The 20,705-nt window shown below is 35.4% G+C and overlaps 1 protein-coding gene across 2 annotated transcripts in view; it reads left to right on the plus strand.

The window, feature by feature from the left end:
• Positions 1–20,705, plus strand: part of ELP3 (elongator acetyltransferase complex subunit 3) — a 95,869-nt gene that overhangs the window by 20,316 nt on the left and 54,848 nt on the right. For both annotated transcript variants that reach the window (XM_045055611.1, XM_019828610.2), the window contains exons 4-7: positions 2,794–2,864; positions 3,664–3,727; positions 5,116–5,184; positions 8,069–8,223. In XM_045055611.1, the coding sequence (XP_044911546.1) occupies positions 2,794–2,864; positions 3,664–3,727; positions 5,116–5,184; positions 8,069–8,223 (359 nt within the window). The remainder of the gene's footprint in view (positions 1–2,793; positions 2,865–3,663; positions 3,728–5,115; positions 5,185–8,068; positions 8,224–20,705) is intronic.

Below are 20,705 nucleotides of genomic sequence, written 5' to 3' on the forward strand. Positions count from 1 at the left end.
AGGTAAATTGCTATTGTAACATTTTTATTGAGATAAAATTTCTATATAACATTATATTAGCTTCAGGTGTATAAGATAATTTGATATTTGTATACACTACAAAGTAACCACCACAATAAGTTTAGTTACCATCCATCACCATACAATTGACCCACTTCACCTGTTTTGTCCCTCTCCCAGCCCCCTCCCTCCTTGATAACCACCAGTCCGTTCTCTGTATATATGAGTTTAGTTTTGTTTTCTTTTTTATATTCCACATATAAGTGAGGTCATATGGTATTGTCTTTCTCTGACTCATTTCATCTACCATTTAATACCCTCAGGGTTCATCCATGTTGTCACAAATGGCAAGATTTCATTTTTTTATGACCGAGCAGTATTCCACTGTATATACATCTATATCGCACCTTATTTATCCATTCATCCATTGATGGGTAATTAGGTTATTTCCATATCTTGGCTATTGTAAACAGTGTGGCAATAAACATAGGGGTGCATATATCTTTTTATCTTTTCATATTAGTATTTTCATTTTCTCAGGATAAATGCTCAGAAGTGGAATAGCCAGATCATATGGTAGACCTGTTTTTAATTTTAACCTCCATAGTGTTTTCAGTAGTGGCTGCACCAATGTATATTCCCACCAGCAGTGCATGAAGGTTCCCTTTTCTCCATATCCTCATCAACAGTTGTTATTTCTTGGTTTTTTTTTTTTCATAATGGCCATTCTAACAATAATATCTCATGGTTTTGGTTTGCATTTCCCTGATAATTAGTGAACATCAACATTAGTTGAACATCTTTTCGTGTACCCGCTGGCCATTTGTATGTCTTTGGGAAAATGTTCAAGTTCTCTGCTTATTATTTAATCAGATTGGTTTTTGTATTGAGTTGAGTTTTTTAATATATTTTGGATATTAATTATTGGATATATGACTTGCAAATATTTTCTCCCATTCAGCAGGTTGTCTTTTCCTTTTGTTGATGGTTTCCTTTTATTGATGGTTTCCTATGATGGTGCAGAAGCTTTTTAGTTTGATGTGGTCCCACTTACTTATTTTTGTACTTTTGTCGCCTTTGCTTGTGGAGTCAGATCCACAAATTCAATACCCAGACCAATGTCAGGGAACTTCTGCCTGCATTTTTTTTCTAGAAGTTTTATGGTTTCAGGTCTTACATTCAAGTCTTTAATCCATTTTGAACTAATTTTTGTGTGTCATGTTAGATAATGGTCTAGTTCATTCTTTTGCATGTGGATGTCCAGTTTTCCCGACACCATTTATTGAAAAGACTGTCTTTTCCCCATTGTATATTCTTGGCTCCTTTGTTGTAAATTAATTGACCATGCATGAGGGGTTTATTTCTGGGCTCTCTGCTTTTTTGATCTATGTGTCTGTTTTTATGCCAATATCATATTGTGTAGTATAGTTTGAAATCAGGAAGTATGATACCTCCATCTTTGTTCTTCTTTCTGATATTGTTCATTTTGATCAAGGTAGTGTCTCCCAGGCTTCTCCTCTGTGAAGTTAATCTTTTCCACTTTGTAATTAAGTTTTGTGTGGTGAAGTACTTTGAAGCTATGTAAGTTTTCTGTAATTCTTCAGATTTTCAGTTTCCTCATTCATTTATTTGTATGAGTGGATTAATGGTTTCCTATTTGGTGGGTTATAGTCTGTTACTATCATTATTTATTTTGATGTACAAATGATCCTTGATTTGACCAGTGAGAGAGCCCTTTCAAGCTGGTTTTTGTGTCTTTTTTAAATGTCTCCATCATTCTTTGAGCAGTTTCTAGCTTTCTGTCATAATAAAATGTTTCAGGCTCATTTGTCATTTCTTTGCCCCAGGTCTGGAATCAGCCATTTCTCCAAAGAGCCCTGGTTTATTTCACTGGAGATGGGTATTTAGAAACCAAGATCTGAGTGCTAGATATACTCATTGCTATTAGAGTGTTGCTGCTCCTAGACCCTCTAGTGGACCAAGCAAGGAAGTATATTTGTATGTATACATATACACCTGCATATACGTATACTAACACATTTGCATTTATATTTATTTGCATATCAGTGTATTTGTCAAACTATGAGTTCACAGCAATACCTTCCATTCCATCCAAGTTCTCTCCCTTTCTATATTTATAGCTTTCTTCTCTGATAGTAAGAAACTTGGCTTGCATTCACCTTAGTCTATAGCCTTATTTGGCCAACTCCCCCCGTACGTAATCATACTTCTGTCTCTGTTATCACCCTCTTTCTCAAGCACATAATGTCCTCACCCCAGGAAGGCTCTGACAGACTCTTCTGAGAATATTTTACATACACTCTGTGAGTGTAGCTCCTAGTTTAATAGTGTCTGCTCTGAATATTGAGATCTAATATGTCCATGAGGAGGCTGAGTTCCAGTTTTACATATATTCAATTAATGCATTTAGATACAATTTTGTAGACTTGCATAATTTTTTTCTTTTAGGGTATTTTAGTAAAATAAATCAGAGTAAGAGAATCACTGTGACTTTGAAAATGATTGATACCTTATTTTGCACTTAATTTATTGTAAAATATTACTATTTAATAACTAGTATACAAATACATATGTATATTTTAGAGACTAAACACATCAAAAAGAGATCACCCTTATGCCCATAGCTCAGCTCAAGAAATACAGTATTACCAATACTTTGAAGTCCCTTATGTGCCATTCTCTGATTGCATTCCTCTCCCTCCTGAGAGATAACCACTCTCCAGCATTGTGTATTCATTATTCCATAATAGCTTTCTTATTAATCTTTTGTAGATTGCTGTTGTGGCTGTGATGTGCAAACCCCACAGATGCCCACACATCAGTTTTACAGGAAATATATGTGTGTAAGTATGATGATTTTCTTCAAGCGTGTGTGTGTGTGTGTATGTGTGTGTGTGCGCTTGTGCGCTTTAATTGAATTAGTTAATTCCCTAGAGCCTTAATCAGTGCATGCTGGTAATTAAAACTTTGATTCAGTAGATGCATAAGTTAGTTCTTTGAAACAAGCAGCCATTGATAGGATGTTTCAGTGCTTTAAAACTGAAATATATATTTTAATATGTTGCAGTAAACAATAAAAAATACATTGTTATAGAACGTGAAAGACTAAAAGTCTATTAACTTGATAAATGAAACAAGGAGATAATGAACTGCCTAAATTCTGTCAGAAATTCAAATGAGTTTGGATCAGAAAGGAATCAAATTAAAAACTTATCTCTATAAATAACCTTTAAACTTCTTAAATTTAGATAATTGGAAAAACAGGCAGAATGCATGATTCTAGGTAGGAAGATTAAATGAAAGATTTTCTTAAGTATAGTTACCAAGAGAGCACTGTGAGTATCATTCTAAACCTAGGAAAAGTTAGGTGCTGTTACTTGCCCCTAAAAGTGTAAATCTCTGAAATAATAGTGACTGCAATATTCTGAAAATGACTACTATGATGTTCCTCATATGTTTATTGTGTTTACTTGTCAGTAGAAAATATATTAATTGTAGATACTTTAAAGGTAGGCTCTTCGATTAGGATTTGAATATGAAACGTGTTTGCTCTCAGAATTTTATGGAGACTGCAGATACCTGAACTAGACTGTTGAACTAAATTTTGTATCTGACATCTTCATTCTTTGGTTGTATTGGCAGATACTGCCCTGGTGGACCTGATTCAGATTTTGAATATTCAACCCAGTCTTATACTGGATATGAGGTAAAGTAATAGGAGGTTGTCCTAAGGAAGTTTGACATCATACTTTACCTATAGTGTGCTCTTACAAGTACTGACTTTCTTAAATTATTTTTATTTTTTATTTTTCTCCTGATTACAGAAGTTCATTGATTAAATATTTGCTGAGTGTCTACGTATATTGCTGTAGTCACTGGAGAAATACTTAACATAAGCGCTTGCTCTTACTGTATGTTAAACTGTTGTAAGTCTTCACAACTTTAAACCTTATAGCAGCACCTTGAAGGCAGGCACTATTATCCTGGCTTTATGAATAAGGAAACAGGCTTTAGAGGCCCTAAACAATTGGCCCAGAGATACACTGCTAATTAGTGACAGAGCCAGGTTTTGAATTTTGTGTTCCTCACCATGATATAGTGCTTCTTCAACAGTGAAAAATGGATAAAGTCCCTAATCTTATGGAATTTACATTCTAATAATAAGAGATAGACGATAAAGAAACAAGAAGAAAATATCAGGTACTACCGGTAAATGCTAAGTAGAGAAGTAAAATCAAGTGAGGTTTGTAGAAACCGAGTAGATACTTTAGCCTTGGTAGTTAGGAAGTGACTGAGGAGATGATACTTAAACTGAGTCTTGAATGACAAGAAGGAGCCATGCAAGAATATCGGCAGAGAGCATTCCCAGCAGAGAGGATAGCTAGAACAAGGAGCCATGGTAGGAACGACAGTGGGGTGTTCCAGGACATAGTGGGTAAGGGGAAGGATGAGATTGGAGAGACAGATGAAATAGGTTGTAAGCTGGACATAGAGTTTGGATTTTGTTATAGGTGTCATGAGAAGCCATTAAGGTTGAAAGCAGGGGAATGATGCGATCCAGTATAGGGTTTTAAGAGATCATTCGATGGCTGTGTGGTTAAAGGATGAGAGTGGGGGCAAGAGTGCAAGCAGAACAGCAAGCAGGCTTCTTTTGAAGCAGTCAGCCTTTTCGGGAAGAGGTCAGCAGCCAGAAAACCATTGGACTTTTTCTCTTATATATGGAATTTCACTTTTTACTTGTTTTCCATAGTTCACATTTTTAAAAATACAAAAGGAATTATTCAGTGAAAAGGCTCCCTCTCGTTTCTGTCCCTTAGCCACCCCTTTCTGCTCCAGCAGAAAGTGACCCTGGAGATTTCATAAGTGTTTACACAAAGATAAATATGATTCAAGGAGATGCCCTGCTGTTCAGAATCTTAAGACAGTGGGGATGGAGACTAGCCAGATGCTATTCAGAACAGTATTTTGATCCCTAAACTGAGAAAGGAAGGAAGGAGCACAAGAGAATTTTATTTTTAATATAATTCTTTTGAACTACTTTTTATTTTCTATTCAATGTGGGCCCAGCAGGAGATTTTTCTCTTTTTCTCTTAGCCAACCTCCATGCGAGCTATCCGTGCTAGATATGACCCTTATCTACAGACAAGACACCGAATAGAACAGGTAAGTTTCTAAAAAGCATTTTTAAGTTAGATTTTTGTACATACTTAGAAGGTATTATTGTTTAATTTGAGTTGAACCTGAAATAACTAAAAGAGTGCCTGTCCCCTTGGTAAGTTTTTAATATCCATCTGAGGGAGGAAGACTATTTTGCAATACCCAGCAAGCTCAAAATCACTACTTCCTTTAGAGACTGTATTATTTTCTTTAAGGGTTCTATATTCTTTAAATTTCTTTCAACTTATACAGACTCATTAACCATATGAAATTTACAGATGGAGATGTGAGAAAGTTCTTAGACAGTAGGTGGATGGATTGAATTTTTGCTTCCATGAGCCAGATAAGAAGTTATTGTGACTGGTATGCCAGGGTGGGAATAGGGAATTGACTGCAGAAGGGTGTGAGGAACTCTTAGGAGTCCTGGGATTGTTCTGCATCATGACTGTGGTGGGAGTTACACAACTGTAAACACTCATCCATACCCTTCCAGTTGTACACTTAAAATTAATTGATTTTATTGTATGTAAATTATACTTCAGTATAACTGATGAAAAACAAGTAGTACTGTTTAAATGGCCTTGCTCTGCTTGAGAAATCTGAACAGTAATACGATTTCCTTTTTTATAGTTTTATTTTAAACTTGTCCGATTTAAAAAAGTGTGAGTACCATCTATAATTTTTACAGTAACAACACCTAGTAGGGCAACTACAGAATCTCAAAAGGAAAGTAGTACATACCATAGTCATTAAGTCACTTCTCTGTTCATTTAGCTAGTATCGGTGAATACCAGCGAGTTCATATTTTCACCTCACTGTCACCCAAGCACGTGTGGGTCAGGATTGTCAGCCACAGGAGAGGACCTCACCTGGGTGCAACCTGTATAGTCTAGAAAAGCATGTTCTAAACTGACCACTGCTTCAATTTCTTTTTTAGCTATGATATTTAATTCATTTAAAATGTTTCAGTAGAGTGTAAAATGTTTACGTTTACCAAAAAGAGAATGGGTTTTAAAAGGTCTAGAAACTAGCATACAGCAGTGATTTTTTTCTTCACTGTAAATGCAATAGAATCACCTGAGTATCTTTTCCAAAACATATGCCAGATTTTCACCTCAGGAGTTCTGATTAAGTCTGGTTTAGGGTCCTGACAAGGTATTTTGAAAAAGGTACCCAGAATGATTTTGTTGTGTTTCCCTTGTAAACAATCATAGAGGTTTTTTTAGTATTTATATATATACACACATGCACACACACACACAAACATACTTACCTATATACTTACATGCACACCTATATATACTTACATATATATTTTCATGCATATGTATATATGAATACAATTACAGAAAGATACAAATATGTATAAATTTTTATTTGCCATTGTCAGAAACAAACATTTAAAAAGGTGCCTTTTTGTCATATTAAGTGTAGACATCCTTTACATAGAACATTAATTAATTTGAGTTCATAGTTTAGTAGTCTACTTGACCCAGTTTTTCTCAAGCCTGAGATAGGGCAAGAAATTTTTCTTTTAATTGAAGTATAGTTGACACACAGTGATACATTAGTTGCAGGTGTACAACATAGTGTTTCAACATGTCTGTTATGCTGTGCTCACCACAGGTATAGCTACCATCAGTCACCATACTGTGCTGTTACAATATCATTGACTATATTTTCTATGCTGTATCTTTTATTCCCATGATTTGTTCATTCCATAACTGGATTCATTCATTCCATAATTTATTCATTCCTGTATCTTCTGCCCTTTACCCATTTTGCCCATCCCCTCCTCCACTTAACCCTCTCATAACTATCAGTGTGTTCTCTGCATTTATAGGTCTTTCGTCTTTTTATCTGTTTTAGTTGTTTAGATTCCACATATAAATGCAATCATTCGGTATTTATTTTTCTCTGACTTATTTCACTTAGCATAATACCCTCTAGTTCCATCCATATTGTACACTTGTAAATGGCAAGATCTCATCCTTTTTTTAATGGCTGAGTTATATTCCGTTGTATATATACACTGCATCTTCTTTATCCATTTGTCTCTCAGTGGGCACTTGGGTTGCTTTCACATCTTGGCTATTATAAATAATGCTGCAATAAACATAGGGGCACATACATTTTTTTGAATTAGTGTTTTTATTTTCTTTAAATACCCAATAGTGTAATTAGTGGATCATGTTGTATTTCTGTTTTTAACTTTTTAAGGACCCTACGAAATTTAAATATCTGTTTTTAAAATTTAGAATCTTGGCTTATTATAATTGGCAAAATGAAAAATCTGTACTATTCTCTGCACTAGTAGAGAGACATAATATTTTATAGTTTATCAATCAGATTTTTATGTTGTTTTTTCTCCAGAAAGCCATGCCACCTGTGCTCATAATCTTCACAACTGATTTAAAACTGCATTCTTAATTTTTATTTCTAACCTGGTGTTCTTTTTCTTCCATTGGCATCAAGCCCTGATTATGTTGCACAGTCACTGTTTTTGTTCCCAAGGCTTACCGCAAAGTCTGACATAAAAAATACATGATCAAGAAGTATTTATTATGTTGCATATTGTATTATTACATTTGCCCTTACTGCTTTCTAGTTTATATTCCACATGTTTTTAAATTTCCACATAGGTATTGATGTCAAGCTTCTTGTTTATTGTTTTTAATTGTCACTTTGCCTCCTCGAGCTATAGTAATTTTTTTTTTTCTTTCAGACTCTGGAGTGTATTTTTTAATCCAAACCTTTGCTAAATATGTTTAATTGCTTTTCATCTTTAAACTATACTGATGAAAAAACTACAAAATAAGATTAGAAATTTGCAGTACCTTCTTAGGGTAATTGTATCCATCTAATGCTGATGAATTTGTATGTGTTTCAGTTAAAACAACTTGGTCACAGTGTGGATAAAGTGGAGTTTATTGTGATGGGTGGAACGTTTATGGCCCTTCCAGAAGAATACAGAGATTATTTTATTCGAAATTTACACGATGCCTTATCAGGACATACCTCCAACAATATTTACGAGGCAGTCAAGTAAGATATCCTTATTTTATCATATTCTGCAGAGTGGTTGTCAGTTTATCCCCTGAGCCGCAGCCTGTGAGAATTCCTTTTGTTCTACATCTACATTCCTAGTTCTTTTTTGCGGGGGGGGGGGGGGGGGGGGGGAGGGGGTTGTTATTTTTATTTGCATATTTTGGATGGGTTATAATTACATATATTTTCTAGTTTTATTGAGATAGAATTGACATACGGCGTGGTAAAAGTTTATGGTGTACAGCATAATGACTTACATATACATTGTGAAATGGTTACCACAGTTACTTTCACATCCATCACAATCACATCCATCGTCCTATACGTTCCTAGTTCTCAGAGTTACTTCTTTTTTGTGGGAAAGGATTATTTTCATTGAAATAGTTAACAGTTTTTTCTTAATAAGTGAGTGTGGTTTGTTGACATTTGTATTCTCTGAGAAAGAGTGATTCATTAAATCACTAAAGGTTTTTTTCAACCTTAGGCTGGTCTAAAGTACAGGAGTAGTTTTAATTTGACCAGTTGAATTTTCAGTCTCCTCAAAAAGAACACTAGGGGTACACTTTGTCCGAAACATTTAGCTGCCATACTATCAAAACAAGTTATTTTTTAATAGCTATTATTAATAACTACTAAAATTTCTGCTTATGAATGAGATCACTTTTTCATTCTAATTGGCAAAATAAAATTATGCATTCTTTTGATACGTTGTATCTCCATTTTTAGCAAAAAGAATACTAAGATTTCATATACAGTATTTCAGAAGTTTCAGGAAAGCCTAGTTAGTTACCATATACTGTTCCTTCTTATTTATCAAATGTTTATGGAGGGCCCACTAGGGGCTATGCACTGCTTTAGGCACTAGGAACAGCATGGTGAAACAAGATAGGCATTGTCCTTGCCCTTGTGGTGTTTATTTCTACTAGTTCAACAAATATGAAGTGCTATGGTGGAGATAGATTACTGTGATAGAGATTAAGACTTTTCTCCAGACGAAGTGGTAATGTTTAAGCTGAGACCCAAAGTATATGAGGAGGAATCAGGCTAAAAGCAGAAAAAAATATGACAGAAGCACTGAAATGGGGAAGATTTTCGGGTCTTCTAGGAACAGAGAGGAGGCCAGTGTGACTAGATTCCAGTGAACAAAAGAGAATCTTAAGGTGAGCTTAAAGAGTTACGTCTGGGCCAGAGAATAGAATGCTTTTGAGGAGCTAAAGTTTTATTTGAAATGCAGTAGGAAGTAGATGAATGGTTTTAAGCAGGAGAGTGACACATTTCAGGTTGATAAGCAGGTCATTCTGTCTATTGTCTGGCTAATGGATTAGCGGAGTACAAGAGTGAAAGTGAGGAGCCAGATAAAAAGACTGTTAAACCCATCATAGCTCACTTCAGGGTGGTGGCAGTGATGATGGAGAAGAGAGGATGGATTAGAGTTCTGTTTTGTTGTTACAAATGCCAAGACTTTGGATTGGGTTGAGGGTAAGAAAGGAAGGAATCAAAGAAGATGCTTAGCTTTTTGGTTGTAGGAAATGGTTAATGGGTAACGCCGCCGTATCCTGAGATGGAAAAGACATGGAAGAACAGGTTTATGGGAGAAAATCAAGAGTTTTACTTTGGATACATTAAATTTGAAATGCCTAGGAAATGTTCAAGTGGAGATGTCAGGTAGGCTGTACAAGAGACATCCAGGCTGGAATGCAAAATTGGGATTATCAGTCCACAGATGGCATTTATAGCCATGCAAGTGGATAAGATCACCTAATGTGGGAGAGTTGCTGGTTTCTGAGGTATATTATGTGAAAAAGCAATTTTTAGAGCAATTCTTACAGTCTGGATCCATCATATTTGTGTATATCCACATAAATGTAAATGCATAGAAAATGTGAAAGGGGGGTGAGAGTGATGATTATTACAGGCATGAGTTTGAGCTGAGGAGGAAAGGACATAGGAGAATGGGGGTAAAGGAGCACATTTATGGTTGGGCTGGACATTGTGATAAGCATTTATTTAAAATTCACAGTAAATATTTGAGTTCGGTATTTAAATTATCCCTGTTTTTGGGGTGCCTGGGTGGCTCAGTCGGTTGAGCGTTCGACTTCGGCTCAGGTCATGATCTCAACGGTCCGTGAGTTCGAGCCCCACGTCGGGCTCTGTGCTGACAGCTCAGAGCCTGGAGCCTGTTTCAGATTCTGTGTCTCCCTCTCTCTCTGACCCTCCCCTGTTCATGCTCTGTCTCTCTCTGTCTCAAAAATAAATAAATGTTAAAAAAAAAAAAAGAGCTTTAAAAAAAAATAATAAATTATCCCTGTTTTTACAGGTGAGGCAGTCAAGGCACAGAGAGATTAAGCAACTTGCCAAAGTTACAAAGGTAGTTAGTTGGTGGTGGGAGTCGGGCTGTGAAACCCAGGCGACTTTGCTTTAAGAGCCTGAACTTTGCTATAATGCAAGAAACTATGCTACATGTAAAAGTGTGTGAAAATGTGTGTCTGTGCGTGTACTAGCACGTGTGTGTGTACGAGCACGTGTGTGTGTACACCACCAGAGCTTCAAAATATTGGAAAAAATATCTCTCTGGATTTTTTTTTTTTTTGCACTCTTCTTCCTGCCTTCAGGCTTTTCTCTGGCTTCTCTTTTATATTGGGGAGAGAGGGTCATATAGCTAATTACAAAGTTGTTTCAAATAGTGCCCCTCTTAGAGAATTTTTTGTAAGGTGATAAGTAGAACCAAAGTTTGAATGAATCTAAGGATGGTTTTCATTACACCGTAATTAAAATGGTTTGTGATACACAGTAGCCGTAAGTAAATGTCTGAATGAATTTTGTATGAATGATCAATCTATAAGTCAAATACTGACAGCTAATGACTTAGGTAAGGCTTAGAATAGGGACATCTTTTGTGTCCTTCCTACTTTCCCTGTTGAGACCTTTGGCTATCAAGTGTATCTCGAGGGACCTGTGTAAAGAGTCCAGCAGCTGGGAGAGTGTGTGTGAGCAACCTACTTTGTTTGATTGCCTCTAGAGAATGTGGTAGGTTAATTGTATGTCCACAAATCTAGGTTTTTAACAACAACTGGGTGGTGTGATCTCTTCCTCCTACATGGGCTTTAGTAGCAAGATAAGATAGTGACCATACTTTTTTTTTTTTAAGTTTATTTATATTTGAGAGAAAGAGAGCAAGTGGGGAGGAGCAGAGAGAGGGAGAGAAAGAGAAAGAATCCCAAGCAGTCTCCGCACATCAAACTCACGAACAATGAGATCATGACCTGAGCTGAAATCAAGAGTCAGGGGCTTAACTGACTAAGCCACCCAGGCACCCCTAACCATGTTTTTACTGCTCATTCAAAATCTTGATTATTCATGAATATAAGTCATGCTTAGTAAAATGCTGAAGTGTTTGAAACTTTAGAGGAATAATGATGTAACCCAACCCATTCTTCTTAATACCGAAAATCAAGTGATAGCTTAGTGTAAAATGCAGTTTGAGAGAAAACAACTTTCATTAGTTCAAAGCCCCATGACACTGAAATGGCAACAGTACCTCAGAGTTACTAAAATTCATTTAACTCTGAGAATTCCCTGGTGAGATAATCTACAAGACCATTGACTTTTTGTACCCACACTTACATATCATATACTCTTTTCTCAGTGCAGCTATTATTGTGTTGAAGACCTTGCTTATTTTTTAAAATATTTATTTGTTTTTGAGAGAGAAAGTGTGCGCGTATGCGAGCAGGGGAGGGGCAGAGAGAGAGAGAGGGAAACGAAGAATCCAAAGCAGGCTCCACACTGCCAGTGCAGAGCCCAGTCTGGGGCTTGAACTCTCAGATCATGAGATCGGCCTGAGCCAATCACAGCTTAACCGATTGACCCACCCAGGCACCCTGAAAACCTTGCTTAGTAAGTGGAATTGAATATACATATCTTGGACTTGCCCCACCCTCCCAGCCCCCATAAAAGTTTGCCACAAAGCTTTTCACAGTGTATAGTTTGGGTCCCCTGGGTCAGGTGAGCTAGGCTAACTGGAGATCTGCCTAATGAATGTTTAGGATATAGCTAGTTTGACATTTTTATCAATTGAAACTTAAAAATTTTTGCTTATTCTTGGAGTAAAGTTTTAATTTTATTTTTACAGAAATGTTCTAGTGTCTTCTTTTGTAAGTTGTCTGTTGTTGGGGTAAAAATAGAGTTTACGTTACAACTATCCAGCTTCAGATCATGATATGTTTGTAGAAAAAGCCAAAAAGCCTGTTGGAAAAGAAAGCCCCTTTCTGTAATGGACTAGGCAAGGCCAGCGTTGTTTTGTTTCTGTTCTTGAATTTACCTCAAGAGGGCAACAAACACTTTACTTTCAGATGAAAATTTGTATATGATTTGAGCCTTCATTGCCACAGATCTCATGAATGACTCTTGGGAAACAATAAAAGTACAATCTGGGAGCCTTAAAACCATCCATAAATGTTACACTGAATCATGCCAACCCACACTTGACATGTTTTGCTCTTTTCTCCTGGTCTCTATACTTTTATGAGATAATCTGAAAAAAAGCTGATTTGTGGCATCTTGTTTGCTTTGTTAAGGTAAATTTTTACTACTAACGCCCTACAATAAAGGTGGTATTTTGTTTTTTAGGGAAATGTTGTTATATAGTTCAAAGAAATAGTAATCTGGTTTGTACTATACAACTAGAGACATAGCCAACCATTTTCTAATGTTAACATTTTGTGAAATAAAGAACAGCCCAGAGATACTATGTTTTGTACATAATATGTTTTCTTCACATTTTTGGAGGTGATCTTTAACTTGCCGTTCTTTATATTATCTTTCACTGAGGGTATTTGTGAAGACTGTTTGGGTCACCCAGTGTGGCTGACCTTTTTCAGATGTAAAGTAATGAACTTCATTTTTATTTTAGTGTTAGTTGATATTAGTTGTTTGTACTTGCTGACTACACAGATGTAATACTTTCATTAGTGTATCAGAGGTTTTTATTTAAAAGACTAATTTTAAATTAGGTTAAAAATTACATAGTGACAGATGAGTCAATGTTTAAGGTTACAGTATTTGGTCAAATTAGAGGTTATTAGCTCGTGTTAGCCTCCTTTGCTATCCTATGTCTAATCCAATCAAAGTTTAGACCATGTTTAAACCTGATTATTTTACTTTTTACTTAAAAGATTAAAAGTTAAGGTAAGGAAAAGCCCCCAAAAGTGAACCTGGTTATTATTTACAGCAAGTTAGTAGCAAAAAGTATGCTATATCCTTGCAAATAGAAAAATTGAAAAGCTGAGTGAAATAGAGTTCAAGGATAAAGCAGGTATAGGGTTTCTGTGAAGGCGCATTAAATCAAGCAAAGTGATAATCACTCATTTCCATCAGCTAGACTGAGACTTCACTTGTCTCCAGAAAGCAACAATTACTGGTGACTATTGTCCTCTAAAAATCATAGCTCTGGAGATGAAAAGGACCGGCAGTGGGATCTGAGTCACCCATTCACCGGAATGCAAATAAATATTGCCAAATAACTCAGAGTAACCTTTTAAAATAGTTTTATTCCTCTTTAATCAGTCCTGCCCAGAAGCAGTTTTATGTTCAATCTTTAATGCTCCTTGGCTGTTTTCAAAAGATGCTATTTTGAAGGGTAGTTACCCATCAAGGAGTGGGTGAGTCATACCTTCTCCCAGTGGAATTTTTAATTCATTTCCGTTCCTTCCTTTTTTGCCCCTCATCAATGACTTTAAATCCTCCAGCTGTGTCCTTATGTGTCTTGGAAAAAAGCTAGAGAGCTAGAGCGCTAGCTTACTGCTGGATACTAGGCCTAGAAGACAGTTTCATAGACTTGCAGAAGTTAGGAAGAAAGCAAAAGCAAATCTCCTAAGGCTTGCAAGTGACTATTTTCTGCCTTGGTGCCCTGGGCATTATTTCCGGCAGGTTTCAGACTTGCATTTCTGGGCTTTGGCTCTAATACACCCCACCCCTTACTTTATATATTTACTGCCTTTACTCTCTCTCTTGGTCAACCAGATTTTCATGGATGGTGACCAGAATCCTTAACATTGGCAGTCCGACCTAAAATAGTCATCTATGATGCTGTTTTTCTTCCAGCATCTTATATGAAGCAAATAAAAATTGAAGGAACTTGTCAGGTACTACATACTTGTCACCTGGATTCTACAGTACTTGCTTTATCACATACTTATCCAGCTATTCATTTCTGTACCCTTCCATGGATCCCTCTTTTTTTAAGCATTTCGAAGTAAGTTGTACACTTCAGTACACTTCTTTCCAAATATGTCATCGTGTACATCATTAACTAGTTCATTTGTTGCTGTCTTTTGAAGCAAAATTACATACAATGAAATGCAAAGATCTTAAGTGTACCATTTGACAAGTTCTAATAAATGCATATACCTGTGCATCAAAACTCTGTTAAGATATAGAACATCCCAGAATGTTCCTTCATTCTTCTTCCCATTAAATCCTCACCTGTACCTCCCACAGGCAATCATTATTCCTTTTTTCCCTTCCACATTAACCATATAGTATATACTCTTCTGTGTACCTCTTCTGTCACTGAGCATAATATTTTGAGATTCATCAATGTTGTTGGGTATATCTTTGTTACCTTGTAGTGCTGAGTGGTATTCCACTGTATGCATAGACCACAGTTTATCCATTCTATTGATGGACACTGGGCTGTTTCTAGTTTGTGGTTATTACAATAAAACTTCAGTGAACATACTCATACAAGTTTTACTATGAATATAGTATTTATTTCTGTTAGGTAATAGCTAGAAGTAGAATTGCTACATCATATGTTTAATTTTTTAAGAAACTGCCAGACATTGTTCCAAAGTGGTTGTAACATTTGTACTCCCACCAGTGATGTATGAGCATTTGGTTGTTCCACATCCTCACCAACATATGGTGTTGTCAGTCTTTTTAATTTTAGCTGTTCTAGTAGGTGTGTAATGGTATCTCATTGTGGCTTTAATTTACATTTTCTTGATGACTAATGATGATGAGCACTTTATTATATGCTTGTGTTTTCTGTATATATTTCTTTTGTGAACTGTCTGTTAAACTCTTTTGTCCATTTTTTATTGGGCTGTTTAAATTCTGGATACCAGTCCTTTGTTGGATCTGTATTTGACAAATATGAAAACCCAGTCTGTGGTTTGAGTATTCATTATATTAAGGACAACTGTAAGCAGAAGTTTTTATTTTGATTAAGTCTAATTTAGCAATTTTTTTATTTAATAGTCATTGTTTTCTGTATTGTTTTTGTTAAACTTGTGCTTACTCCCAAGAAGATACATGACAAGATTCTCTCCTGTGTTTTCTTCTACCTGCAGTTACAGTTTTTTTTATATTTAGCTTGCCTATTAGGACTTGGGGTCTATCTTGGATTAATTTTTATATATACTGTGAGGTAGGATTTGTGGTTTCTTTTTTCCTCCTGGAGGTAGATACTGTTTCAATATTGCTTGTTTAAAAACTTCCCTTTCCTATTTGGATTATATTGGTGGCTTTGTCAAAACTGATTGACTGTACATGTGGAACTGGGCTCTGTTCTGTCCCACTAATCTATTTCTCAGTTCTTATGCTAGTAACACACTGTCTTGATTATTGTAGCTTTATAGTATACCTTGAAGTCAGGTACTGTGAGTCTTTTTTGTCATTGTTTTTCAAGATTGTCTTGGATATTCTATTTCCTTTGCATCTCTACGATGTAAAGTTTAGAATCAGCTTGTCAGCTTCTGAAAAGTGAGAAAATTGGGATTGTATTAAAACTATAGAACAGTTTGGAGAAAATTGACAACAATATTGAGTCTTCTGATCCATGAACATCGTCTGTCTCTTTGTTTATTTAAGTCTTCTTTAATTTCTCATAGAAATCTTCAGTGTAGAGATGTTGTTAGCCTTTTGTTAAATTTATGTCAAAATATTTTTGTGTTTGTTGATGCTACAGAAATTGAACTTCTTAAAAATTTCATTTTCAAATTGTTTTACAGATAGTGTATAATACATAATTGATTTTTGTACGTTACATTGTATCCTATTACCTTACTAATTTCACTATGTAGTTCTAAAAGTTGTTTTTGTAAATCTGCTAGGATTTTCTTCATAAACAATCACTTAATTTACAAATAAAGTGAGCTTTAATTTTTCTTTTTGGATTTGCATGCTTTTCTTTTTCTTGCCTTACTGTAATGGCTAGGACATTAGTACAGTGTTAAATAGAAGTGGTGAGAGTAAGCTTCTTTGTCTTATTCCCAGTAATACAGGTGAAACATTTAATATTGCAGTATTAACTGCAATGTTACTTGAGGGGTTTTTTATAGATACCTTTATTGAAGAAGTTTGCTGAGAGGTTGTATCATTAATTCAATTGTCTAATGATTTCTCTGTATCTATTCAAATGATCACATAATTTTCCTTCTTTATTCTGATCATGTAGATTACTTTTTTTTTTTTAATATTAAACTAACCTTGCATTCCTAGGATAAACCTGTTTGGTCATAATGTGTTATCCTTTTTATATATCATTTTACTAATACATTGGAAAGGATTTTGTGTATATGTTCATGAGAGATGGTGGTCTGTAGTTTCCTGTTTTATAATTTCTTTGTTAGGTTTTGGTATTAGTGTTATTATGCCAGCCCCATAAAACATGTTAGGAAGTGTTCCCTCCTCTGTTTTCTTTTTTGTTTGTTTGTTTATTTTTGAGAGAGAGACAGACAGAGCACAAGCAGGGGAGGAGCAGAGAGAGAGGGAAACACAGAATCCAAAGCAGGCTCCAGGCTGAGCTGTTAGCTCAGAGCCCAATGCAGAGTTCAAACTTTTAACCCGTGACCTGAGCCAAGCCATATGCTTACCTGACTGAGCCACCCAGGCGTCCCCCCTCCTCTGTTTTCTAAATGTTCATATAAAATGAATGTTAATCCTTCCATAAGTGTTTGCTAGAACTGACCAGTAAAATTATCCAGGGCTGTGTTTTCTTTATGGGAGAATTTTGGATGATTGATTGAATTCCTTTAATAGATAAAGAAAGAGATATTCAGATTTTCTGTTTCATCTGTGTCCATTTTGGTAAGTTGTATTTTTCAAGGAATTTGTCTACCTCATCCTAGTTGTCAAACTATTTGGTATTAAGTTGTTCATAATATTCCCCTTTATGCTTTTAATGTCTATATAATGTTAGTGATCACCCCTCTTTCAATCCTGGTTCTGATCATCTGTGTTTTCTCTTTTTTTCTTGATTAATCTAGTTAGAGGTTTATCAATTTTGTTATTCTTTTCAAAGAACTGACTTTTGATTTTATGTCCTCTATTTCATTGATTTCTGCTTTACTTTTTTTTTATTATTGTCTTCTACTTTCTTTGGGTTTACTTTATGGTTCTTTTTCTATGACTTAGTAAGGTATAGAGGCTTGGCCTTCATTATAGACTTTTTTTCTTTTCTAATGTAAGTATTCAATGCTTTAACTTTTCCTCTAAGCATTATTATGACAGAATCCCACAAACCTTGGTATGTTGTATTTTAATTATTATTCCATTCAAAATATTTTTTTAAGTCCTTTATGTTTTTTGACCTACGAGTTATATAGAAATGGGTTCTTTAATTTCCAAATTACCAAAAGCGAGTCTTTCTTGATATCTTGTTGTCAATTTCTAATTTAATGCCATTTGGGTTAGAGAGAGCCTATTCTATATAATTTAATTTTTTTAAGTTTTTTTTGTTTTTTTTATTTTTTTTTAACATTTATTTATTTTTGAGACAGAGAGAGAGCATGGACAAGGGAGGGTCAAAGAAAGAGGGAGACACAGAATCTGAAACAGGCTCCAGGCTCTGAACTGTCAGCACAGAGCCCGACGTGGGGCTCGAACCCATGGACCACAAGATCATGACCTGAGCCGAAGTCGGATGCTTAACTGACTGAGCCACCCAGGCGCCCCTGTTTTGTTTTGTTTTTTTTAATTGAGACTCATTTTGTGGCCCCGGCATATATGGTTTCACTTGGTGTACATACTTTCAAACACTAATACCAAATACATACTTTCAAATACATATTTGAAAGAATATGTATTCTTTCAATGGTTCAATGTAATGTTCTATAAATATCAGTTACACTGGTTCAATGTAATGTTCTATAAATATCAGTTAAATTCAGGTGATTGACAGTGTTACTTTTTTCTGTTATATCGGTTGCTAAGAGAGAGTGATATTAAAATTTCAAACCAGGATTGAAGAATTCTCTATTTCTCCTTTCAGTTTGGTTAATTTTTATTTCATTTATTTTGAGACTCAATTATTAGGTGCATACATATTTATGATTTCTGTGTTTTATGTATGAGCTTTTAATCATTATGAAATGTTTTTATCCCTGAAGTTTCCTTTAGTTGATGTTAATTTATTACAGTCTTCATGTGTTTACTGTTTTCCCTATGTATTACTTTTTCCATCCATTTTCTTTCCACACGTATGTGCCTTTATATTGAAAGTGGGTTTCTTCTAGACAGCAGTCTATAGTAGTTGAGTCTTGGTTTTCACTCATTTTTATACTGTCTTTTAACTGGAGGGTAATCTGTTAACATTTACTGTAATTATTGATGCGAGCATATTTGCATCTACTTTAATCATCCCCTCACTTTGGTTTTCAGTAGCCAAAAATAATAGTTTTAGTGAATACTGTTATTGTCTAATTCTGTATAATGCACTTTTTCCCTGTTTCCTTTAATAGGGAATGTTTTCTTAAGAGACACATTGTGCCTATATCTAGCACAATGTCTTAGAGATAGAAAGTACTAAGTAAACATTATTAAATGACCATAGTGTAAAGAACTGTGCATGAAGAATCAGGAGACTTGGGTTCCAGACTTATTTCTGTTATTATCTTAGGTTATTACCTAATTTAAGCCACTTATGTATTCTGTGTTTTAGTTTCCTCATCTATAAAAATGAGGAGGTGGGACTATATTATCTCTAAAATTACTTCTTTCTCTGACATTCTGTGGTTTGAAGAATTTTATTGGAATGAGAATGTTTATCTAAAAGATGTGTTTGCAAGTTATTTTTCATATAGCAGTCATTTTCTGACAATGACAACTTTTCTATAATGCATTTATGAATATAGTCCTTAAATTTGAATGTGAATGTAATGTTAAAAGAATGTGTAATAGCTGTGATTTTTGTCTATTAAGAATGCTTTGCTGTTAGTTCTTAACTGTCTGATAGCATTCTTGTCAGCTGTCGCAAGAATCAGAACCCAAAATGTTATGAGTTGTTTTTAATATACCTTAAACTTTGTCAACTAACATGATAGGGATCAAGGGTCCCTGATTAGTTTCTAAAACACAAAGTCATCAGGTTAGTTTTTCATAAGTTGTACTCATTTAAAAATCAAAATTCTGTTTGTTTCCTTGGTGTGTGTTGGGTAGAACCTTACTATTTTATCGGTCATTTGACATAACAATCAATATCTAGGAAGCAAACTTGACCACTGTCTCAACAAAAAAAAAGAAAAAAAAGGAAAAAATAATTATTTTTAAATCATCGAACACCCAAATCGGTCATTCATAAGTCTAGACTATCACCAGCATAGCATTGTACAGAGCATAAAGTTGTATTGAGAAATTTTCCAAGTATGATTATATCAAAAAGAATTTGTTCTGTGGCACTACTACTGAGGAATTGTACCAGTTGTACCAGTAACCCCAGATGTTATTTGGCAATTCAAACAAATCTTTGGTTGCCCAAAGAAGTTTATAAATTCCACTTACCGATTTTGGGATTGTAGATACAGAAGAGAGTTTGTACGTTATGACAAATGAAAATTAACATTCCATCTATGTACCGTTTTTATTTACTTTGCAGTTTGCTTTGAGCAGGTTGAGGTCTATGTAGGAAAGATCCTGTAGGACTTTCAGGAACTTAGGCCTAGAGCTGTAGTGAGATTTCACACAGGACTAGACTAAGACACAGCCACCTTTATTGAGGACAGAGGTTTTTTAGAGAGGACTGCGACGAACTGATAGCAATGAGAAGCGGTCTTTGATACCCGTAGCCTTCTTGGAGTGACTCATGTAGTTTCCAGAAGATAACAGAGACTTTAACATTGAATTGCCGCCTTCCCTCAGTGTCCCCTTGTTTGGGGTCCCTCAGCCAAGGAGTTAGTAATAGGTATAGTTATTTTTATTTATTTTTTTAATGTTTATTTTTGAGAGAGAGAGAGAGAGAGCGAGCGAGCGAGCGAGCATGAGCGGAAAGGGGCAGAGAGAGGGAGATGCAGAATCTGAAGCAGGCTCCAGACCCTGGCTGTCAGCTCAGAGCCTGACGTGGGGCTGGAACCTACGAACTGTGAGATCATAACCTCAGCCATTTCAGATGCTTAACTGACTGAGCCACCCAGGCATCTGATGGATAATCACTATTATAGTTCACTTTTTTCTTCCTATAAATAGAACCCAGAAATAATGTA

Source organism: Felis catus, chromosome B1 (genome assembly GCF_018350175.1).
Source record: "Felis catus isolate Fca126 chromosome B1, F.catus_Fca126_mat1.0, whole genome shotgun sequence".
Classification (NCBI taxonomy): domain Eukaryota; kingdom Metazoa; phylum Chordata; class Mammalia; order Carnivora; family Felidae; genus Felis; species Felis catus.